The sequence below is a fragment of the Acanthaster planci genome, linkage group LG08, assembly GCF_054643075.1.
Source record: "Acanthaster planci isolate LZ-2023a linkage group LG08, COTS_SCS, whole genome shotgun sequence".
In the NCBI taxonomy this organism is placed as follows: domain Eukaryota; kingdom Metazoa; phylum Echinodermata; class Asteroidea; order Valvatida; family Acanthasteridae; genus Acanthaster; species Acanthaster planci.
The window spans coordinates 15,041,471-15,067,391 of NC_141784.1; the positions used below are offsets into that span (position 1 = coordinate 15,041,471).

The following is a 25,921-nucleotide window of genomic DNA, read 5'->3' on the forward strand; positions in this document are numbered from 1 at the left end:
TTCTATTTTGCCCGGATGGATTACTATTTCGCCCGGGCAGATTACTATTTGGCCCAGGCGGATTACTTATTTTGCCCGGGCGGATTACTTACTTTGCCTGGAGCTGATTAGTATACCAGGAGACTGGGTGTACAAGTACATAGTCACTCACTTTTTGCAGGGGATGTCTTGATTTGAAACTTTCTGTCTGTCACGAGTAAGTCCCTCTTTTTAAGGGGGATCAAAAGGCCGACTCCTAAACAATATGCATGTAGCTTGTTCCAAACCAACAAAAACTTGATATCCAAGAAATAGATTTGTTCTGCCATGGCCGCCCAAAATAATGCTGATTTTACTCAGAAGAAATGGACACACACACGTAGAAGGAAAACCTAATCATTAAACCAATTGGGTTGATTCAATCCGGGATAGCCCCAAACATTGTTATTTTCCTGGGGACTCCACAAACTAAAACAAGTTAATTACAAATGAACAAAGAACAAAAGCACCAATTTATATTTAATTGCCATGTAAGTTACCAATTACTGCATTAAAATTACCATAAGTATTAAAACAGATCCTGAAAGTCCAGAAATTTGATTTATATAAATTTAGTGATGCCACCAATTCTGTCCCTTTGAATATAAGTACTATCAATTTAAGGTGCTTCAGGTTTTATGGATAAAATGTTTGATAAATTCATAAGTGTAATTTTCAATCAGTTCTATTGACATTCCCATTAACTTAATCTGTGGAGGAAAGGTGATTAATTAGGAGAATATCTCTGCCTTTGCTAAATGCAGGAGTAAGAGCGCACTTCATGAGTCACTTTGCATCTTTGCCACAATGGTGCGCAAAAATGTCGGAACAGTCTATCTGAGTCAACCCCCCTCCCCGAAAAGGAAATCATCCCGCATTGTGACACACAAATCTACACCACTCCCTAGGTGGATCACTATTTTGCCCCGGGCAAAATAGCAGGCCCAATTTCTTTTTTCAGGCATGTCCTATATACGCTTCTGTATTGTCTTTGCCACTGTAAACTGTTGTCATTTTTCCCCTTTACATTACAACAACAGTTGTAGCACCAGCTCATGTTCCTGTAATATCTGGCATTTGACATGATCATAGGCTAGCTTGGGAGTGCTAGCATGCATCCCAGGCCTTTAAAATGACTAGCATGGTCAGTACTTGTTCCATATCACTGTGCATGGACAGAAGTGGACCAGCCAGGGTGCCATGTGTGGTACCAGAACAATAGGAATTACCCCACATGGAACATTTGTTGTACTTTTTGGGTGCATAGATGGTAACCCCACAAGAATTTCACATAATAAATGTTTGGAATTTACTCATAAGGGAATTTCCACAGTATACTTATTCGTCACAAAATAAATCATTTCACATAGGGGACATTTGGTCAAAATGTCAACCCAGGAAAGACAGCCTGGTTTAAGTGGAAGTGATTTGGAAACTGCCTTTCACACACTAATTTTTAGTACACGAGAATAAAGGAAATATCTCACAAAAATACAAATGTAAGGAATGGTGTGTGTGTGCAGCAGCTACAGTCTGAGAAAACTGCACTTTGCTCAATGACTTACTGTAAAATGTGCACATTTCAACCTAGAAGTAAAATCACGAAAATATCTGTACAATCCATTTCATATTTTAGGTTACATATCGATTGGTTCGAAAGGCTCAATTATTGAGCCCGCTCAATGCCGACGGAATTGAGTGCACATTGAGCGGGGATCGAGTGTGTATTGTGCGTACATTGAGTGGAGATTGAGTGCGATTCGAGTGGAGACCAAGCACGCTTCGAGGGGAGACCGAGAACATATCGAGAAGAGATCAAGCATGCATTGAGTGGAAAGATGGAATGGTCTTCGAGTGTGAGAAATTGAGCAGCCATTGAGCATGACTGTAAATGCGCCAATGTCCGTTTCTGCTTTTGTCAAAGTTTAATGAGTGCCTTTCAGAATGCTTGGTGTTTGCACATACATGTAGGGTAAGTTCAGACAAGGTGCCAAATGGTAGTTAATATGATAGGAAAAAATCCCTGAGGTGCAAGTTGGCATAAGTTACTTTTCCCAAATCAGTGGAATGGTGTAAGTTGCGCCAAAGATAATGATCTCACTTGCAGTGATGAGCCACAAATTAGTGTCAAAACTGACCTTACGCTATTTCTGGGCGTAGTTTTTATTCATTTTGATATGAAAAATGTACATATTGTGGTGTTTTATTGCCACAAGCCAGCCTAGGGCTCGCCAGTCTGGACGAACTGTTTCCTGTGGGGAAAGTCACCTGACCTAAACCTAAACTATCTGCCTTGGCCCTTGAGTTTAATGAGCAATCTAATGTCCAGGGGTAAGAGGTCATTTTGGCAGGAATATACATGTACCACCGATCGGTAATTGACTTGGTGATCCAGTCGACTGACACAACAGTGAGCATATGTGTAAAAAAGATATTACTGGCAAGATCAACTGGACTTTTCTTTTTTCTTTATCGTATATAATCACAATATTTACACAATTGGAGTTACTTATTTTATACAAGAGTTACGAAAGAAAAACACAAAATACAACTACAAAAGAACACTTAAATAATCCGCACTCCGCAAAGTGCCGATAATAATCCGTACTCTGCAATCTCTAACCTGTATCCGCACTCCTCACTCAGGTGACTGCACCCAAGATATCGGCGGACTACTGGTGCCAATTCACTAACGCAAACTAACTGGTAACTCAGGGTGTCTGCTGCCACTCTGACTGTCCAATCTTTCACCACTTTTCTAGACGGTGACCTTCGGACAACCCTCGACAACTCTGCCCACAACTCTACCCACACAGTATTGATATACCCACGGTCCTTTCTGACCGACACTGAGAGCAGTACACAATGAGTCAACTACTGCGGATACCTTACGGTTACTTACTAATTGCTTAGATTGCAGAACCAGTACCTGAATTGCTAGCACACTCTCAGTGTAAGCTCACAAAAAAAGGAGCGGTCACACACAGGGCTGTCCACTCGCTGAACCAGACCTCTAGACTGCCTCGAGACTTCTGCAAAACTGCCTACACCGTGCGCGGCATGGCTTTAACGAGACCAAACATAAATTTGTGCCAGTTCCGTGCTGCCTTAAACATGTGCATTTACATGGGAAATTGCGCACAGATTAATGCTAATGTGCACGGTTACCAATACAATGGTGTCGCGCATTCTCTGCTCCTATACAAAGATAAGAATGATGTCATCTTTCAACTAAAACGTAAACTTGTTACAGCCATTTCGTCACAAAGGCCCGAGTGTAGCTTGAATTGCCCCCAATTCATATCAGTTACATAAAATTCAATGAAATGAGCGACTAATACAACTCAATCCTCAAATTCACAAGAATTATACAGCATAACCAAAGTTTATACCAGTTCATGAAAATACGCTGAATACTTAAGCAAAACAAATGAGAGGATCAAAAACCTCCCACAAAGTTGGAACTGTCAAATGGTTGTGGAAAAAACTTATACATAATAATCCGAACTTTGCACAATTAAAAAATGCTAAAAATTTACCGTCACTTATACAGAATATGAAATTTTATACAGAACTTCATATAAACCCTGAAACATAGTGAAAAGCACACAGTTTTCTTTCTTCCCAAAAAGTATCTCAAACCTGAAAAACATGCCTTGAGAAATACAAAAAATAAACAGATACACCTTTGTCTTCTCTTTCCCTGAAACTCTTCAGGCCCGTTTCAACTGTCGATTAGATCTGCTGATTTTTTTTTTTATACAAAATACAAAATGTTTGCACCTGTGAAAAGACTAGAAAAATAAGTTATAACATGATAAAGGTTAAACATGTCATAAATTCTTTGTCAATGACTAAGAAAAGCTAATCTACAAAACTGACTCTAACGAAGCTCATCCTGGCTCTGGCTGTCACCGCACTACAAGGGAAGGGCTAGGGTCAACTCCATTGTTCCCTAGCAGAGCTCTGCGTCGACTTTGATGGCCTTCAAGTAGGTCTCCCGGCGCTTCGTCTGGCGAACACGCTTCACATCCACGAAGACTTCGGTCAGGGTGTACATGTTGACAGTGGCCATCTTCTTGATCTTGGATGGAGGGGCCCTCAGGTTCCTCTGTCATCCATTTTGCTTGACTAATGGTAACACAGGGGCAGTCTATGCATCCTTTTAGGAGAATGTCTTTGTGGGCTTTGGACCACATGGCTAGTCTCACTTTGACTCTGGACTTCAGGACTATCTTCCTGGCTTCCTGTGCCCGCCTCTTCGTTATTTCTCTTTTCTTCATCTTGAAGCACTGTCTCACTCTGTGAGATTTCTGACTCCCCTGTTTGAGGGTTTTCCACTACCCTCCCTGGGTCTACCTTGCCTACATAAGGCTTTAACCTGGCTACATGTACTACACGGTGTTTATCACCCCGCCTCAACTTGATGTAGACTACCACAATTTCTTGATTATTTGCCGGGGTCCCTCCCAATGCAGTTGAAGCATGGGGGACATGTTCTTCTTTTTGGCAGGATTATGTAGCCACACTAGCTGCCCTTCTTTTAGGCTTGCCTCTGTCACCTTTTGGTCATAATTTCTTTTTTGCCTGCGAGCACTCTTGCCTAGGCACTGTCTTGCTCTCTCATGCACTCTGTGGATGTTGTTTCGCAGTTCTTCTGCGAACTCTGCCTCGGTGTCACTTTCTGTATCTGGACACCCAGTGGTCAGATCCACCGGTATATTGATCTCCCTCCCCAGCATCATCATGTTGGGGGTTTCCCCTGTTGACTCTTGTGGTGTACACCGATATGCGAAGGTGGCATATGGGAGCATCTTATCCCAGTCTCTTTGCCTTCTCTTCGGATCGATGAGGACTGCCACAATGTTCACTAAGGTCTTATTAAACCTATCGACCGTCCCATCTGATTTGGGATTATAGGCCGTAGTTCTTGTTTTTGACACACCAAGTATTTGGCACATCTCACTAAAAACATGCGATTCAAAATTCGTGCCCTGGTCGGAGTGCAGTTCTTGTGGCACCCAAAACCGGCATGCAAACTCTTGCACTAACTTTAGTGCTACAGTCGGGGCAGTGGAATCTGGGAGAGGGTATGCCTCCATACCCACTGGTTGCCACTGTCCATTGTCACAGTTTGATTTCATTTAAGAGATTTTTGGTTTTATTATAGAAATGTGCCGTGTTTTATTAACTTAAAATTGTGCTAAATTCCAGAACGTTGTGGTTCAATTGAACTGAATGATTAAAGGTATTCACTGGCGGACGAAATGCCGGACTGGACTCGGGTCAGTAGTCAATAGTCGGACAATAAGAAAAGAATGTTCATTGGCCGCGACCATTCCAGTTTAGTTGGTATGGTTTGAAGGAATTTGGGACAACGCATGGTGTTTTCATATAAAAACCTTGGGAAGGGCGTCGGCTCGGCACTTGGTGACGAGATTGACTGCTGGCACTACGTTGGGGCATTAAAGGCCCGTCTAACCCGTTCATCCTCCAGGTTGGACCGATGCGTTTGGTCGGGGATTGGGTTCGTTTTCGTAAGTACTGCATCGTATTGGGGAGCTTGAGAGCACCAAGATGCCAGTGAAAATGCCAGCAGTCTAGAAGTCTTGTCACCTCGTCGCCCACATCTGACAGCCATGCCAGGTTACCTGTTATAGCCTGTAAGTATTTTCTTTTGTATAAAAACTGCAACCAAATTCTGTGAAGTGTTGTTGATCTATTATTGGAAAGAACGTTGTAGTTCACAGGACCATGATGAAATAAAGTATGTTCAAGCAACTGTTTGATTAAAAGCAAACAAAACGTAATGTTTTAGGAGATCTTTATGAAATACACGCTGTGATAAATTATTCAAGCGATAATCCGAAACGTGGAAATGTAGTGAAAGTGATTGGTCAGAAATCGTTTGAAAGTAGTCAACTGTATTTAATCGAAATGGATTTTGTATTACAAATAGGGCTTTTTATCTTGGACTGGGGTCTTGGTTGACAGGTAGATGTTCCCCCACTGATGTGCCGTGCCAGGATGACACCTAACCCCGGGGACGACAGCGGGACCCGCCTCTAACTGAGATCCGGACCAAAGACCACAAGTTCCCATCAGTATCTAATTTTGATCCATTCTCCTCGAGGTTTGCTTTGAATGTATTTAAGATGAATTGTGTAATTAGTTGTATTTAAAGGGGATTCATGTATTAAATGTGTTGAACTATATTTCATCGTGTTTGGTCCTATATTTTCTCTGAGTCGTTCATTTCAGAGTTTTGGTTCAAAGGTACCATTTCCAAGGCCTTTTAGGAGGACTTGTGACATCCATCTTGGGCAGTGGCCCGAGCAAGTCAATGGCCACCCTTTCTAGAGGTGCACCCACTTGGTATTGTTGAAGTGGGGCCCTTCACTTTTTAGCGGGTGCCTTTTTTCTTGCACAGGTCTCACAACTCCGCAGAAATGATCTGACATCTGCAGACATCCCAGCCCAGAAATATCTGTACTTCATCTTGGCCAGGGTCTTACTCATTCCCAGGTGGCCACTCACTTGTCCACCATGTACCTCTTTTAGGATTTCTTTCCTAAGCTCCTTCGTCAAAACCAATAGCCATCTGATCGATTTGCCGTCATTTGACTCCAATTTATTGCACAGCACCCCTTCTCTGACTTCTAACTGGTCGCAATTCGACCAGTAAGGGTTAAACTCAGGAGACATGGGAGATACATCTTCTCAAGCAGGGCAGCCCTTGCCCCTCTCCTTCTCTCGCACAACCCAACTCATGGTCGTGTCCTTGAGTTGAGCCTTTCTCAACTCATTTTTTTAAATCATTGGCTAGGCCACTATGCCCCGGATTAGGGGTCATTTTGGCGGAAATATACTACCGATCGGTAATTAATTTGGCGATGCGGTCGACTGACACAACAGTGAGCATATGCGTAAACAAGATATTAACCGGCAAGATCAACTGGACTTATTTAATATACTTTTCTTTATCTTATATAATCACTATATTTACACAATTGGAGTTACTTATTTTATACAAGAGTTTCAAAAGAATAATACAAAATACAACTACAAAAGAACACTTAAATAATCTGCAATCCGCAAAGTGCCGCCAATAATCCGCACTCCTCAATCCGCACTCTGTAATCTCTAACCTGTATCCGCAATCCACACTCCTCACTCAGGTGACTGCACCCAAGATATCGGCAAACTACTGGTGCCAATTCACTAACCCAAACTAACTGGTAACTCAAGGCGTCTGCCACCACTCTGGCTGTCCAATCTTTCACCACTTTTCTAGATGGTGACCTTCGGACAACCCTCGACAACTCTGCCCACAACTCTACCCACACAGTATTGTTATACCCACGGTCCTTTCTGACCGACACTGAGAGCAGTACACAATGAGTCAACTACTGCGGATACCTTACGGTTACTTACTAATTGCTTAGATTGCAGAACCAGTACTCGAATTGCTAGTAGACTCTCAGCGGTAGCACACACAAAACGAGCGGTCACACACAGCGCTGTCCACTCGCTCGAGACTTCTGTGAAACTGCCAACAGTGTGCGCGGCATGCGAAAATGAGACCAAACATGAACTTGCACCAGTCCCGTGCTGCCTTAAACCTGTACTTTTACATATTAATGCTAATGTACACTGGTACCAATACAATGGTGTCGCACATTCTCTGCGCCTATACAAAGATAAGAATGATGTCATCTTTTCACTAAAACCTAAACTTGTTACAGCCATTTCGTTACAATATTATATCTGCAGGTCATTCATGTAGCACCTTGGCTACATGCACATGGACAAAAAATATCATTGAATGATTCATGTTTGTTACCGTCTGAAATTATTTTGTCTTACACGATGAGTAAAATACTGTGCAGAGTTAGTTGCAGACATACATGTACATATACTATATCTGCATATGATGAGAAAGTCAGCGTGACACAAGGTCATTGTATCCACAGAATGTCTTACTTCTAAATCACAGTTTCTGAAATGAAACATCTTTTTGCCAAGATAAATATGCATGCGCCAATTGTTGCCTAGACTGCTTTCAAAAGGTTTTGTCTAAGCATCTTACAGCGCGGTAATGCCTCTTACACAAAACTTTTTAAAAAATGACTTGACTTGCAGACTTGTCTAGGAAAAACATGAAGTATGGAAAGTAAACATGCAATTGAGAAAACAAAGACGAGACAACGTTGTTTGTTGGGGGACAAACACTGAGCTGTTTTGGGAAGTCTTTTGGTGGGATAAAAAATTTAAGTTGTAATGGGCGAGAATAAAAAAGCCGCAATTTAAAATTAACACACAGTGCATGCATGGCCCAATGTGACATGCACTTCAGAGATTTTTTTTTTTTGAGACTTCTTGTCAAAGAGTTGATGTAATTGTACAATGTTGTCACTAACAAGCTAATATTTTTTGCTGGGGAAGTTTTGGCCAATTTCGTTTGCCTATTTTGGGTTCAGAAGGTCAAGTTCACATGTAGTTTAAGAGGGACTTAATGTACCTGTGCGTTATAGAATAGGTATATTCATGTATGTTTTGCCTGTTTTGTGATAAGGAAATATTTTGTTTATTTGGAGGCTTTATGAATTGAAGTACTCAATTTGAACTTCCCATTCAAATTTCAGTTGCATTCTAAAACCATAGCCATAAAAATTTTCATAAAGAAAATTAGAGACACTTTATCTGAGTTTTGTTACATGAATTGAAATTCAGAGGGTTCTAGGTTAATGCTGCTGACAAATTGTCTTTTGAAACACTGTCGTTTTTTCAGTTTAAGGTCTCACTTGAGGAAGGCCAATGCATGCAAAATAACTAGGCAGCATATGTGTTGGGAATTTTACATATAAATGTTTACTATTTTTTGTCAAACATTAATTATCCATAACTTTACAAACAATAAAAAATTTTCTGCCTGATAAAAATGTCACTTATCACGGAGTATTTCATGCTATCTACTAGGCTTGAATCCTTTCCTTGCAATCATCAGAAGCATCCTTGAAGTTCAAATCATTCACTCAGGCATCTTGGCATCTGTTACAGATTCAACCATGGACGGTAAAACTGCAAAAGACAAAAACGAACAGATGCACCACGCAATTTGTGAGGTGTAAATGGTACTTACATGTACATGTATGGTAAATTTACAAGTCTATTCGGTCATTCTGGACAGGTTTCTTTCATTTCCAACATGTGAGTAAAGACAATGTAAATGGAATCAACAGAAACATGACTACCTTGTCCTCTCGCCTTTAGCGCTGCGCTTCGTAACTTGTACACATGGCTGGCCGGCTGGCCACGGCGGGGGCAGCATACAGACTCCTGTCTGAAGTCCGCATCAAGCATGAATCAAGTGGATTTTTCAAGCAACCAGTGACAGCGCATCAAGCAGAGATCAAGCTTGGATCAAGCAGGGACCAGGCAGTGATCGAGCAGAGATCAAGCGGGATTGGAGCACACATTGAGTGAGATTCGAGCACACATTGAGTATGGACTCAGTCAGCATCGAGCGGCTCGACAATCAAGTATTTTGAGCTGCTTAATATGTAACCTAAATCATGAAATGGACTGTACATGCATGTTCAAAAAGGGAGAATGAACATAAAGAATTCTTCATTAAAACTTTCATTGTTTCAGTTTTATTTAACAGTTTTTGCTTGGTAATTATAAGCCATGTTTCCACTTGACTTTTTATTTTATTCATTTATATTTTGGGTAAAACTACCACAGCTGAGTAGAAGAATTATGAAATTAAGACAAATCATTTTAAAATGCCCAAGAGAGTGACATTCCTGTGTGTTACAATGTGATTGTGGTCGGTCAGCAGGCTGTCGGTGGTTGCAGAAATTTCTGTAGAGCTTAAATAATTTCACAGATCCTGATTAGAGCACCCTATTTGTATTGTATCATTCTCATATCTTTTTTACTTAAGGGAGGGTCGGTCAGTCAGAAAAAAAATGAAATTCCTAAAAAAAAATTCCACTATGTATACTTGTCACTTGTTTTTATAATGAGTACCGTGAATGCCTTTGTTTCGAGCTGAGTACAAAGAAATGTTTTATCAGTACACAAAGCAATAGGCCTACTTGAATGAAACTACCGAAACTGGTTGCAAATGTAGTGTCATAACAATTTTTAAATAAAACAAGAGAATGAAATGTGTAACAAAAGGTTATATGAATAGTTTAAATACCGGTATTAAAATAAAGACAGCTGTTGAGGCCTCCATCATATGAAGAACAAAGCCCTTAACCCTATCAGTCCTCAGTCCTCCAACAGGTGAAGGATTGAGGAGTGTTAGGGTTAAGCATAAGTAAATTTATCTCAGTCTCAATTTACTGTGTCCTAACAAGTATATTTTAATTATTTTTATTATTTACATTTTTCACACAAAATTTGATTTCATAAGAACAACAATAGAATCATTTGTGTCACATTAAGTAGGATATGGCAGGTTCCTGAAAATTTGTACCATTAGATAATCTGCAACTTGGGGTGTTCATTTTACCTGAAGTGATCAGCTGTGAATTAATTTCCAATGTCTGATGAAATGAGGGAAGTCATGGCTGACACCTGAAACAATGATGACCATGCCCATTTTTCAACTTAATCGGAGTTGATTAATTAAAGTATCAAACATCAGCATTTTTGAAGGATGGGAACAACCTGTTGAAATCCTCGCCAATAAAAGTTACCAAGGTGTGATAATCCCTGTGGTTATTTTACACAGATTCATATGTGGTTAGAGTTGATAATGTTTACACATTTTAAAACTATAATCGTGAAATTAAAAAATACCTCTCACAAATAATTGGGCCCTGAAGTTGGAAGTTGCAAACGTCATTCGTTTCTGTCAAAAAACTTGACTGCAAAAAAACAGCAAGTAAAATCAAAATCGATGTACAACACAAGCTTTAGAAAAAGTGTGAAAAAGCTACCCCAAACCATCATTCTTTTATGGCTGGACCAATCACAACTGCAGTCCAAGATACTGATCGTGTCAATTTTTCGGCTTCCATCAGCATCTCATAATGATGTTGGGGAAAGGTTTTGCTGCAGCGTGGGCTGTTTGACCTTTGACATCAACCCAGATAGTGTGCTCTCTTTTTCAATTGATGTTCATGAGCCCCTCCATGCAATGGCGACGCTCTAGGATTTTCCTCTTTGCACTAAGGTTTCTCAAAAGAAAATCTGTCATACTGAATGACATTAACAAAAAAATGACATCTTAGACATAAACTATGATTCATGATGAAAATCTAATGCTCAGAGTTGTTAACTTTAATTTTCAATGGAGATATCTCCAAAATAAGCGGCAAAATGAACATCGTGCATGGAATTTTCAAGCACTACTTGTGACAGCATTTTCCGCATTCTTGAAAGTCATACATTTTTTGTCGAAATTCTGGAATGGTCACAATGTATAATTCGCAACATATTGTACTCATTTTACATTTTTGATGGATCCAAACTTAAAGATTGTTTTCGATGGTTGAAAGGTATTCATTCATTCATTCATCCCTCCCTCCCTCCCTACCTCCCTCCCATGACTCTTACGTAGTTTGGGGACTTGAGGGCAGAAGATACTAAAGTTTTTCTCCACACTGGTCTGTCAGCAGCCTGGGTCAAGGTATCCTGTAGAGGCATATATATTGGTCCGTTCCTTGATGGTGTCTGACCAGCTCTTCCGTTGCCCTCAACGGTGCCTTGCATGATGGTTTTGCAGAGGCTGTCATTTAGTGTGATGTGACTGTATGAGAGAAGTTTCCCTTGCTTCACAGTGGCAAGGAGTAGTTCCTGGGGGCCCACCAGGCTCTTGACTTTGTCCCTGACGTACTCGTTTGTCTTGTTTTCCAAGTGGGAGTTTATCTGGGTTTATCTGTATTCTTTAATCTCTCAAATGTGCCGACATTGTAATAATGGTCATAGTACTTGAATTGATTGTTCTGTATCAGTGAATTTTACCCCTCTTGATTTTCTTGATTTGTTTTCACCCCTTCAATAAAGCACAGTGAAGGATAATACACATGAATTTTGACTGGAGTTATCACTTCTATTCTAAAAGGAGTTGATCTAAAAGTTGGTTTATGGTTCCTGTTATTTGGAAGCAAGCCTTGGGTTACTCACGTACATATTCAGCACCATTTTTATACAGGTCATCACATCTTACTTTTAGTTAACAGGCAAGATCCTCAATAGCAGGGTCAGTAGGAAAAAAAGGCTTTTTCTAAGGTCAAGCGACAAAAAAGGGTTGTTTGGAAATGAGAACCATAAAATTTAAAAGGGTGCCCTTATCAGGACCAGTGCTGAAAAACTTCTGCAGTTACACTGTAAAATGCCTTGTGTGCAGATTGCTTCCCTAACCAGTCAGATAACTGATATGTAGGTGTACACCAGTGTTGAAGCAAAGGCTTTGATCCTCAAGAACAAGGCTGTGAACCACATGGCTAAGGCAAAGGCCACGGCTCTCAAGTATAATTGTTTAATACTGTAATACAAGTTTGTCCTCAAAGAAACACAACCCAAAAGTGACATTTATTTTGCTCCAAAATAATCACTAGGGAAATTGTTATTTTCGTATCAAATTTAAACTTGATATGTCTTGTGCTTTCAACCTACCCCAAACAGTTGCTAAATGTGCAAATTCCTTTGCGTCTGATTCAATTCGCTAAAACTTCTGATCAACCGTAGTGCACCTGGGCCTGAGCTGCAGTGCGTGCGATATCTGTATGCTCAGTTCCCCAACGTAACACCGGAGCATCGCAGTCAACGATAGTGCAGCCAATGCTAGCTACACCATTGTCTTCAGACACCCTTTCAACCAGGGCACCTGGCCGTGACAAAGACGCTGATGCTCCATGGAACTGCTGGCTTTACAACCAGTTCTCCCGAATGCAAGAAACACAAACATTCTTCGTCTCCTTCTACAGGGTCTAAGCGTAAGAAGTCGAACTCCTTACAGAAGGAGGACACATCATCAGCTGACATGATGCCAGTGGTCCACGTGCTCTTAGAAGAGCTCTCTTCTATAGCCAGCCGTCTAGAGCCAACTCTGCTCCCGAGGCGACGGCCCCAGATACGGACCCTTTACTGGTGCAATAGGATCCGGATCCGCATCCACGTCCGCATCCACATCCGGATCCGCATCTGCATCTGAACCTGCATTCATCGGCGATCTGATCTTCATATGATGGTTTCGCCCCTTCGACTTATCCAGGTTCCGGTGCAGACCATACAACTCACCTCCTGCTCCGGCCTCTGGCCACCCAACAAGACATGATAATGTTCCTCCTTCCTTGGATCAACTGTGGATGGAGCGGGATACGTCCTCTGAAGATGAGGATATCTCCTCTGCAGCCAACCTTAACCCTCCTGAGTCACGGCTCCGTCTTCTTCAGGATATGATCCACATATTAGGCCTGCCTTCTGATCAATCTACAGCTGAGGCCTCTTCACATGCTTCATTCAAGCGCCACCCCGCTAGATTGGAGGCATCAATGCTGATTTTTCCAAGTTACCACTTGACCACTCATGTGTCGAGTTGTTTAAAGTTCTCGCCAGTGCCAAACAATGGCGTCCATACCCGCCCAGGGCCTTGACTTATTTCCAGTTTGCTAGGGAGGACTTTGATAACTTCCTCTCTGTCCCTGAGATTCCAACGTGGGCTAAAGATAAACTTTCCTCTAATGCTCACAAGCCTACAGGAAAGTCTCCATTTAAAGACAAGGACAAATGTTTCGTTGAGTCTACTCTTGCTAAACTCGACAAAGCCTCATGACATTGCCTTCACTGCACCGGGTTTATGGCACTCCTTTGTGAGTATTTGGCCCGAGCGTGTGACGAAGATTCTCCAGGTACTCCAGACCTGGCAGCTGTTCCACATTGAGCACTCGATGAGAATGTCAACTCTATCTTCGAGCAGTTCGTTTGGATCTCTGTTTGGGTCACTTCTGCACGCAGATCCAACTCTTAAGACGCCATGAGAATTCCCTATGAGGGAGTCAAGACTTCAGGAACTTCCTCTTCACGGCTAAGACCTTTTCGCGGGGAAGTTCATGAAGATGATGAAGTCTGAAGTTAAAGGTATTGACACAACACGTAAACTTAGCTTCCGTGACCTTCCACTGGTGGCTCCACCTCGCTAATCGCGTCGCGATGATCGCCGGGCTTGACCCTTTAGACCCCCATGTCACGTTATGGTTCCTTTCGTCCACCCAGTTACCAGACAAATTGCGGCCCTCCATCCTCCTCTCGGCCTACTAAGCCACCCCAGAGGAGCTTTAAAGGAAGAACTACTGAGCCGCACTACCCCTGACCTCCTGGGGGTAGGCATTGCTGGCTATTCAGATTTGCCTCCACCTGCTGATCTCAGACCCGTCGGCAGGCCATAGTGCACAGTGCAGACTCTTAAATGGTACTTAGCAAAAACCAATAGTGCACATATTGCACAATAGTGCACTATAGTGCACAGTGCGGACTCTTAAAAGGTACTAAGCAAAAACCAAAAAACTCAGAGGTTCAACTTTGCAGCTTTTCATCACCACAATAAAACCTCACCGAGCTGCGACCAAAGACACTATAGCTAGATGGGAAGTTTCAGCCATCAAGTTTTCCAACCCAGATTGGCTGAACTCTGTGGACAATAAAACACTATGCCTCATCAGGGCTCGTGATATCTGAGCAGTTTCCACATCATGGGCCTACTTCAGGTGTGTACCATTAGAGGAAATATGCAAGGCAGCATGCTGGAAGACCCCATCTACTTTCACCACATGCTACCTCACCGATGTTCTGCAAAAGGACTCTGCACATGGCAGAGCAGTCCTAACATTGGCCACATTGATGTAGAGGGGTTCCTCATCAAAGTGGCCCCCCACTGGAATGACATAACTCCATGATTTGGCAAGTCTGCAATAAAGCTTGGACAATTTCATACCCCTCTGGCACTCTCATTATGTAGTGCGTCCTCACCGTACCCAATCCAAGGGCTCGGTGCTACTCTGCATATTTAACAACTGTTTGGGTAGGTTGAAAGCAGAAGACTCCTCCCCCACAGAAATGTGGGTGAGGTCTGCTATTGAATACCTACCCCAAACAGTCCGCTCCTTCCCATCCTTTCCCACTTTTGGCTCTGAAGGTTTAATACCGGAAAGGACGAACATGGCAGCCATTCCACTATGCATCACGGGACTAGAGGGCGCACTTTTGTTGATCAGAAGTTTTAGTGAATTGAATCAGACGCAAAGGAATTTGCATATGTAGCGACTGTTTCGGATAGGTATTCAATAGCAGACCTCACCCACATTTCTGTGGGGGAGGAGTTATCTCTTCAAATCTGAGCACTAGTAAGAATTTTAAAGTAAATTTTAAATACGACGATGCATTGCAGAAATGATTGTATGAAACAACTACTTTTATAACATGCAACAATTACACAGCTGTATTTACTCCACTAACACATAAAACCATTGAAAATGGCCTTCAAAATGAGAATACTGAGATGAATAGAGTTCTGTGCTGTGTAATTGAAAATATCTCTGCAATTTAAAAAAAAAAAAAATTCTCTGAAAACATACATTTAAACGACTAAAGCTTTGCTTTGGGGAAGCAGCAAAATGTTCTGTCAAATAATCATACTGTAAATGTACAAGTGAACAAATTTAGGGCGTTTCCGTTCTGTTCCGAGGTTACGACTACAAGGTTCTCTGTGGCACATCATGATTATCTGAAATACTGCAGAGTCCACCGCACTCAACTTACCCAAAAAGCCATTATATATGCAAATTCGTTTGCATCTGATTCTATTCGCTAAAAAGTTGATCAACCATAGTGGGCCCTCTTGGCCCATGATGCATAGCGGCAGCACCACTATGTTCGTCCTTCTTTTCCTTAGCGTGATTCTAAATGGACGTGTCCATTTTCAAGTTTTTTTGACTTTCTGTTTTGCCTCCATGTTCCTGTGTTAATTTGGTCAACTGTAACGTATTGTAATAAATGTGCATTCAATATGTTTTTTGTTTGATGTGTGCTGTTCTTGTTTTTGTGGTATTTTCTCTTGTCGTATGTGTATCAGGGTTGTCTGATTTAAATCACCTTGATTCAAATCACCGATCTCAATTTATATCAAACGATTATTTTTTTTTCCAATCACTGATTTTATCAACATGTTTAAATTTGTGGGGCAAAAAGGCAAAAATGTTTGAATTTTCAAATCTTTTTTACTGATTGGAAATGTTTGCTGCTGGTTTTCCACATTTAAACAGCAAATCCCCCCTCTGTGAGCCTTCCAGTTCCTAGTATTAAGAGTATGAATGCACATGTGTAACATAAAATCTGGGTTGGCAAGATTTGTATGTTCAATTCTGTCGACTTGTTGTGATTTAAATCAGCTTTTTGGATTCAGGAAGTGTATTTGATGCAACAGATTAATTTTACTTGATTTAAATTGCCCACTTCAGAGGTTAACTACAGAGGAAGGAAGATAGAACTCTGACACTTCACGGTTCGATGAGCATTGCCGCCCGGTCAGACAAACAATAGTAAACATTTCAAAAATGCCTGATTACTGCCTGCAGCTTAGCCATGCAAGTGGGACGAGTAATATCCTATTAATATTTTGTGTGTTTTGTTTGCAATTAACTACAACTTATCGCCATGACCAGGAAATAGAGAGCGAAAAATATCTGACATTAGATCTACTTTTGCCATCATGAATAAACTTTTTACTTTGATACGCTGTTCCATTATTCATGAAATGTTCATAATTTTATTTTGTCTCCAAAACATCAGTTTTCAAAGTCTTTGTACGAATTTGGCTAAGACTGGCCAACATCATGTTGACCACCACTGGACAGTTACATTCATAAAAAACAAAAGTGCTATTTCATCATAAGGAGTGATGAAGAGATCTCATGAAATACCTTTTTGTATAAATGCTGTAATGATTCAAATAAAACACAATATCTTATTAACCACTACCAGCCGGGGACTCCGAAATCGGAGCCGTATGGTTTATATGTGTGGCTGGGGTCTCCGAACTCGGACAAAGGAAACAGGGCCCTGTAACAAAAGACCGTACTCTGTACAAAAGACCAGACTGCTGGGCATGACCGGCATTTTTCACTCTCAAAAGTGGTGATAATCCAGCGTTATTTGAAACCGTATACCAGGGTTTGGGGTATTTAGAGCAAGCGGATTACCACCGGTGACAAAAGCTCTCCACCACCGCAGCGATGAGCCACACAGCACCGCTGCACGCTAATCTGGCCCCTATTGAAAAGAGGTCAGCAGTGCACTGAGCCAGGTTCGTGAACAAAAGACAGTTGTATAACACCGCACAATCTGGGCTCTGTTTACAAGGCTGCAGGCCTGGCTGAAATATTCGGGCGTCAATGAAGGTCACCTGTCAACATAGAGTAGTGCCTGAAGATTACTCTGTGTGGCTATAAACGACTGTTAAATGGAATGATGAATTGTTGAAGGATTTTGAAAACGGAAAAAATGATAGTCATGCCGGCCCAGCATCCTCAACGTTGAAAAATGCCCCGGCCCGAAGTGGTCAACAACTTGGCAATTCATTCCTAAAATAACTCCAGAAGAAAGCGTTCGATAAGGGCAATGAATGCACATAAACACTAATGGCACACAGCCTAATACAAGCAACTGAGCCAGCATTAAATTTGATATTTTTTTCAGATCATACCAAGCACCATTGATGCATGAATATTCAACTTCCTATATTGCAGTGCACAAGGTTTAAAGGATGCAGATTACCAGCGAAAAATTGTGGCAATGATCATGGAATACAAAAGGGGCTTATGGTTGTGAAACAGATGGTGTGTAGCAAGCATTCACTGCACTCTTGGTGTGGACATGCCAGAAAGCGGTAATTGGCCAGATGTTATAGCCCGGGTAGTTCAACTCCTTCTGTGTCCGTCCTCCATGCTTTAACCACTTGCTGCCGGGTGTATTTTGGGCAATTTAAAAAAAAATATTTTCCGTTTCCAAAAATCTTCAAAAATTCATATTTTTTTCTGAACGCATAGATCCCATAGAATGACCGTCTTGTGGGGAATCTAGCCCCGACATTCAACCTTGGTTGACTCTTGAGTTTTGCAGGCGTTGCTATACTGCACTGTGTTCTTTCATTACATCTCGTCTTGATTACTGTAAATCTCTAATACACAGTATTGGTCAATGCAAGAAAAACAGGCTACAAAAACTTCAGAACCGTGCAGCAAGGCTCATCGTCTGAAATTGCCACAATTGTAATAAATTTACATGTTGTACGAATGCACCAATTTCTGTCAGGAGTCTGAAAGTAAAACAGTCAAGTACATCTGAAGGAACATGCGGAGTCATTTTTAGTTATCATAATATGATAATGGCAGCAGAATGTGGGTACTGCAAACAACTATTTCGAAGATGGATTTGCGCCGGGGAGATGCATATATTTTTTTGGATTTTTGCCATTTTTATGTATTTTTAAAATACACGTTGGGCAGAGCAAAAATCCAAATTTAATTTACATCTCCCCAGCGCAAATCCATCTTTGAAATAGTTGTTTGAATTCAACACTTTGAGACATAACACATGAACGATTTACATGTAAAGGTTGTTCCTTGATGCTACTTTTGTCATTTTCAATCTGATTAAAAAAGAACAGGAAATACGGTTGCTTTTGACTGTTGAATTGTACTTTATTCTTCCACTATGAGCATACTCATAGGAAAGGAAAGGCCGTTGTAATGTAAATTAAATACTTTGTCATCTCCTTAGAACTCAACAAATACGCTGCTGGCAGTGTGAAGGACATATGTCTGTAGAATGCTCATGTTCAAATAGACACATGAAAAGTATCTGTCAAATATGTATGCATATGTACAACGCTTGGCAAAGGGGAATGCCCCTTTAAAATAATGCGTGGCAGTCAATTTGTTATTGCAACGCTGCCCAACAAAAACCATTCCCCTGAGCCTCAGCCAGTGGGAAGACAGTGACCATCCCTATCTTCTCTTGGAGGGGCCCTACATACGGTATACCCTCATAAAAATTAAATGTCCCAACATTTCAAACTACCCGAGAAGCTGAATCTAACAAAAATTAAATATACTAGGCAGCTACTAGTCAGGCTTTTCCTTAGATCAGCTGATTTCCTCATTTTTCACTTCACTCTTTTGGCATTGAAAATTGAAAAACACTATGTAAAGTCTTGTAATTTCCTTGTTTTTCGTCAAAGTCTGAGTTCCATTCCTGATTCGTACATGGAGTGTAAATTGCAGACTTTGGAGAATCTCTCTGATAACATCTCATGATAACGGGCATAGTGTGATAACAGGGTTGTTTGAGGTGATAGCCTTTCTCAGTTCCCCAAATCTGATCTACATGTAGCTAAATCATTAAACTGTTGTCGTCATGCAACTTACTACTGGATATTGCATTCAGTAATATTTGGTCTGGTTCCCAACGCCAAATATTTCAAATTACAGTTTCAGTTAAGTTCAGTTAAGTTCAGTTCAGTTCAGTGTGCTCCAAGCTCATGGCAGTAGAGTGGTGGCATTCCTGTTTGCCATTCTATCATGTACCACAGGGGATGATACTGAGCTGGCAGGCTGCGTGTGGTCAACAGTGCAAGATACATCGGGAGAGGATGTGAATAGGCCACAATGCCATGGACAAGCAGCCGTCGGTGAGGAGAACCAAGCTGTGGTGTTTGGTCATGGGGACTTTGCTGGTAGTGGAAGGGAACAGCAGGCGGGTTCATCTGTGCTGTTAACATGGCAGTAGGGTCTGACCTGGATATCGTCACTGGTGCAACCTGTTGCCAATTGGGAACATCTAGGTGGTCGTAGGTGAGGTTATTCTGTGGCAGGTGTTTTTGGCTCAGGTAGTTTGCTACCGTCTCTGCAGCCGGGACATCACATCCTTCTGGTGGAGTAGCTTCTATCTGGGGCTCAGGTTGTACGTCTGCACTCTGTGGCTGGTCATGGCTCGGGGTCAACTGGTGCTTCTATTGCTGGATCACATGGAGGCTCTGCTAGAGGAGTGGTAGTAGCTGTAGTACTTTCAACTCCCCAGTTGAAAGTGCATCAGGGACACTGTCTCCTTCTGGAGATAGGTGTTCCTGCAGATGAAGTGGCGATGACTAAAGAAAGAACTTGTCAGAGCTGCTCTCCTCAGGATTCGGGTTTGAGTTGTTTTGGGTGGCATTCCTGGTGTAGGAAGGTGGTCACATGGGAGAAGTAGATTTCGATGACGAACCCTTATCCACCCATGCCCATATTCGGGTTTCACCTCATACTCTGGCATATCTTCCTGAACCTGCCTGTCTATGGTGTATATTCTCGCCTCCCAATATGATGTCAGCTTTCACAAATGAGGTGTTTACAGGGATTCCACCTCGGTAAAGTTTCATTGGATGTGAGTTTGCTTAACTGTAAGTCAAATGTCCAAATGTAGTCAGTGTTCATGGGTTTTCATGGAGAATATGCAGAAAGAAAACAATTTTGACAAAGAGAAAGGCTTTTCTGCAATTATGTGAAAAAAATTGTGATATATGCATCACGTTTCACCCCAATTGCCACATACAATGCATCTTGGTTTTGGTGTGTGCCAAGTTTTAATTCCAATATGGAGGGCAGAGAATTCAGCTTTTTGGATGTGTCGTGATGTCGTATAAAAACATCATTCTGCTTGAGTTATCTATGCAAAGGTCTTTACCTAAGGCAAATTTAATGAAGGTTCAGGCTTGAAAAGTGGCTGAAGTCAGAAAAACCGTGCATATATTCTATGGACATTTGAAGAAAATACGTGTGAGCATTAATACACATTTACTTACACTTGTAGAGAAGACATAAACTTAAGGGAAGAATTGTATGTCTCTACATCATAAACCTCATAAGTGTATCTGGTCCCTGCAGGAACAAGAGATGTTGTATTTTTATATTGCAACAACCCCTCTTTTGTAAGAACTCACAACATACAGCATAACTTATGCTGGGATGAGCATGTGCAGTATGTCACTACTAAGGCCTATAAGACCCTCGGCTTCATGCGTCATGTTATGGGTGATTGCAATACTAGCACCTTGCTTGCCTTGTAAAAAGCAATTGTTATGCCCATTCTTGATTATTGTTCTCCTGCTTGGCCTGTGTATACAGTTGGACACGTTGATCAACTTGAAAAAGTTCAAAGGTATGCCACTTGTCTCATTTTGCATCAACGTAGATAAGAGCAACCTTATCCTGAGCAGCTTGCTGTGCTTAACCGTGGTACCTTAACCCCTTCATACTGGGAGCTGTCCACAGCCATGGCTTTGTGTGAGAATTAGTGCATACCTTACATACTGTAACAAACACCTCCGGTGCCTGAGGACTCCGCCGGAGCATGCACCGCCGGAGCCCCCTATTGATTGTGAATCACGAACTCTGTGAATCCTATTGTGTTTTGGGGTTGCGCTGTGGCTCTGGAAACACGCCTGTAATTGGACACCTATTTTGCGGTTGCGGCCGGGTGCAAAACAATAAGGATTGGCGCGCCCAGGAAAATCAATTGGGCCACTGCCAAAATCGAGTGAAATATAATTGTGCTGATAGCGAATGGACTGTAGATACAGTAGTCTGGGAAAAGTTGTGAAGAAGGACGGTTGAATAAAGGAAATCAGTGTGTTGTGTTCTGAAAAGAAAAACCCACGAAGGTCTACGCTACAAATGGTGGCAGTGGTGACGATTTAAGGACACAAAGATCAGAGACATGGCGAGCTACAGATCATTTTCGGATATACAGATGGCCTTGGATGAAATTGAGAGATCGTTGGTGGAAACAGAGTCAGCCATTCTACAAGGTCAAAGTACACCGTGGCAATTTGGGCAGAGAAAATTGCCAACGGACCTGAACGAACAGCTCGGGGGACAGTACAGGGAGCCTGCTAGTGTCAAAAAGAATGCTGGTAAGTCCCACAAATCTCTGCGCCTAGATCCTGTAGCGGCGAGCATGGCTCGACGGACCCGGCGGTCGCGGGGCAAGCGGAAACCGCTGAAAGCGGTACTCCTGCTGCCATCGCGGACCAGCGCACCGCGAGCAGGGCCGCCGCTGCAGCTGCACCGAGGATTAAGGCCCGTGAGTTCGATGGCTCTTCCGGCCTAAAAGAATATCGGGTGCACTTTGAGCGGGTGGCAAGAATAAACCAATGGGATGAAACAGAGATGGCGGACTACCTGCTCGTGTCCCTGAAAGGACAGGCGTTGGAAGTAGCCTGCTCTCTTAGTAAGGAACTGCAGTCAAACTACGCAGAACTGATGAAGGTACTGGATCGTCGTTTTGGTTTGGAACGCCAGCGAGTGCGACACCAGGCAGAACTGTCAACCAGACGAAGACGGCCTGGTGAGACTGTAGCAGAGCTGGGGCAGGTGATCAGAAAGCTCGTCAGGCGAGCATACCCGGACAGTGGACTGGCATTTCAAGATGAGTTCGCCATAGAACAGTTCAAGAATTCCTTGGATGACTACGACCTGAAGCAGGCCTTGTCTCAGGGAAAGCCTAAAACCCTGGATGATGCTGTGGAGACAGTGGCCGAGGCTGAGGCATGGCTGAAGGCTGAGAAGATAGGGCACTCGCGGACAGTTAAAACCCCAGTAGGCGAACGGCAGGACAGTCGAAACCACGCGGAGACAGTGGACATTGCGGAAATGCTGCGGGTCGTATTGACCACCCTGGACCAGCAGAAGAAGACTAATGCTAAGGACTGGAAACCGGGATGCTGGATTTGCGGTAGCTTGGAACACTTTCGGGTAGGTTGCCCATAGAAGAAACAACCGCCCTTAAACTAGAGGAGGCTGGGCTTGAGAGCCAAAGCCCAGCCGTACCCGACAGCAGGCTCGAAACTGACAAACCATTGGCGGTGAAGGCAACCTCCTCGGCGTCGGAGACTCATCCAAAATGGGTCGCCCCTCCGAAGCAGGTTGCACTGCCAGCAAAGGCAACCTCACCGGCGATGGAGGCCCCGTCGAAATGGGTCGCCCTGCCGGTGCAGGTGGCACCGCCAGCGGAGGCAACGCCGTCAATGCTGCCTGATACACCAAACAATTCTGCCCCGCCTGAGTCTCGTTTGCCACTAAACACGGTTGGGACGACAACCGACTTTTCGTTTCCTCTGGTGGAGAACTCTGTCAAATTAATGACCGAGAAAGGCGCATCGGTGCCTTGTAAACCAGGAGCTGGGTTGAAATCTTCGTCCTCCACTGCAGCTGGACTGTATGTGACACGAAGGTTGGAGAGTGTGACTACCAGTTTCTTGCTTGACACTGGAGCGACGGAGAGCTTCGTATCTACTCGTCTCTTTGAGAGAATAGCGCTGCGAGGGAAACCGACTCTCATCCCCCCCGACCGCACATTCCGCCAGGCCGACGGAAGTGAGCTGCGTGTGGTGGGACGGGCCAAAATGCAAATAGGATTAGGAGGATGTAAGGTGAACCACATGATGTGGGTCACAGACATGAGTGACCAAGCGATCCTTGGACTGGACTTTCTACAAGAACACAAGTGTACATTGCTTTGGGAAGACAAATGTCTGCAGGTGGGGAGTTATAAGATGCCAATGCAGGCCCAACCGGGAGAGCCTATAGCCTGCCGTGTCCGAGTAACAGAAACCGTAATAGTGCCACCTTTAACTGAAGTTATTGTTGGATGCCAGGTGGTACACGATAGGCCGGGGATTGTGCCCACCTGGGGTGTACTGCAAAACAAGAACCACAATGCTGAAGATCGCAGTTTGCTGGTCGCCAGCGCTTTGGTAGGGGTACAAGATTCCGTAGTTCCGGTGAGGTCGTTTAACCTGTCCTCTGAGCCTAAGCTACTTCGGGCAGGTACCGATGCTGCTACGCTTGATCCGGTGGACAGTGTGACGACGACTCGAGCTCAACATCAAGCTGAAAAGTCCGATGCAGCCCTGACTACGGAAGACAGTGACGCCGACCAAGCTGTTTTGGTGGTCCCGGAACATCTGACTAGCATGTTTGACCTAAGTTGCCGGCACCGAACGAGCAAGAGGGACTGGCGTCATTATTGTGGAAGTACAGTGATGTATTTTCCTCAGAAGACAGCGATATTGGCAGGACCAGCATCATCAAGCATCACATTGTGACCGAAGACGCTCAGCTGATCAGACAGAGGCCAAGGAGAGTCCCCTTGAGTCAGCGCGAGGTAGCGGACCGGGAAGTTGCAAAAATGCTCTCCCAGGGCATAATTGAGCCGTCCGACAGCCCTTGGTGCTCCCCGATTGTCCTGGTGAGAAAAAAAGACGGGTCGGTCAGAGTGTGCGTCGATTACAGGAAACTGAGCGATGTGATGAAAAAGGACGCCCACCCATTGCCGCGTATTGAGGACAATTTGGACTCGCTTGCCGGATCTCGATACTTCACAACGCTCGACCTGGCTTCCGGCTACTGGCAAGTGGAAGTCACCGAGGAAGATAGACCCAAAACTGCTTTCTCTACGGGGCGTGGAGGGCTGTACTAATTTGTAACAATGCCTTTCGGACTTTGCAATGCCCCGTCGACTTTTGAGCGTCTGATGGAGGGGGTGTTGGAAGGGTTGCAGTGGCAGGTAGCAGTACTGTACCTCGATGACGTGATTGTATTTGGCAGATCCTTCGAGCAACACATGCAGAGACTGTGCCTGGTACTTGAGAGACTCCGTGAGGCGAACCTAAAACTGAAGACGAGGAAATGTCGCCTTTTCCAGGAAGAGGTGGAATTCCTGGGCCATGTTGTCTCGGCGAAGGGAGTTTTCACAGACCCGGAAAAGGTGAAAGCGGTACGGGACTGGCCACAGCCGATGACAACTACTGACGTAAGAAGTTTCCTTGGCCTCGTCTCTTACTACAGACGATTCATCGAGGGATTCGCTGGAATCGCCCACCCACTTCATCGATTGACGGAGAAGGGCAGAGAATTCAAGTGGACGAGTGAGTGCCAGCAAGCATTCAAGATACTGAAGCATTGTTTGACCTCTGCTCCGATACTGGCTTACCCAAGTGCCGAAGCCGAATTTATTCTGGACACAGACGCAAGCGGCTTTGCCATTGGGGCCGTGCTGTCCCAAGTGCAGGACAGAAGGGAACGAACAGTGGCGTATGGGAGCAGAACGCTAACCAAATGTGAGCGCAACTACTGTGTAACCCGCCGGGAACTCCTTGCTGTTACCTACTTTGTGCGAAAGTACAACCACTATCTGTATGGGACACGTTTCCGAATCCGGACGGATCACCGACCGTTGAAGTGGCTGCACGGGGTCAGAGAGCCGCAGGGACAGTTGGCGAGGAAGCTGAGTATATACGACTTTGTCATTGAGCACCGCCCGGGTCGCCAACATGGTAATGCTGACGCCCTGTCAAGGAAGTGTTCCCCACAATGTGACCACTCGCTGGAGGACGGAGATATCTGTGCGGGTGCGGAACTTGACGTGAGAAACCTACGGCACACAGGAAACCAGATTAGAACTGTCAGACAGGCCCCGCCGGTGCAGGCAGCCCCGCCGGCGCAAGCAGCTCCTCCGGTGGAGAGGGCCATCTTGGCTCCGATAGGCCAGTCAGATTGCTGTGCTTGGCAAATTTGTGTCTAAACAATTGCTATTTGGCAGTTTGTGCAATTTCCATCAATCGTTCTTGAGTTTAATTAATGTTAACAGCAGACATGCCAATACCAGATTAAAGTTTCACCATCTATATGCTTGCACTGATGTATTAAAGTACTCCATTCCCTGCATGTTTGTCAGGAATTGCAGTACTTATCCCCACGATATAGTCAACATGTTGACCTATGAGTCTCTGCTTTTTGTACAAACTTAAAGGTTACCTTAAATTGTAATGTACTGCTTGCCCTGGCTTATT

General features: G+C 43.4%; 1 protein-coding gene across 7 annotated transcripts in view; it reads left to right on the plus strand.

Moving 5' to 3' along the window:
* LOC110988721 (uncharacterized) overlaps nucleotides 1–25,921 on the plus strand; it is a 69,868-nt gene that overhangs the window by 7,120 nt on the left and 36,827 nt on the right. For 2 of the 7 annotated variants that reach the window (XM_087140296.1, XM_087140295.1), the window contains exon 2: nucleotides 9,209–22,842. The exons of 4 other annotated variants lie outside the window; for them this stretch is intronic. In XM_087140296.1, the coding sequence (XP_086996422.1) occupies nucleotides 22,239–22,838 (600 nt within the window). In that variant the 5' untranslated portion in view covers nucleotides 9,209–22,238 and the 3' untranslated portion in view covers nucleotides 22,839–22,842. Of the gene's footprint in view, nucleotides 1–9,208; nucleotides 22,843–25,921 lie in introns of those variants that run through there. One more of the 7 variants, XM_087140297.1, reaches the window with a different exon arrangement.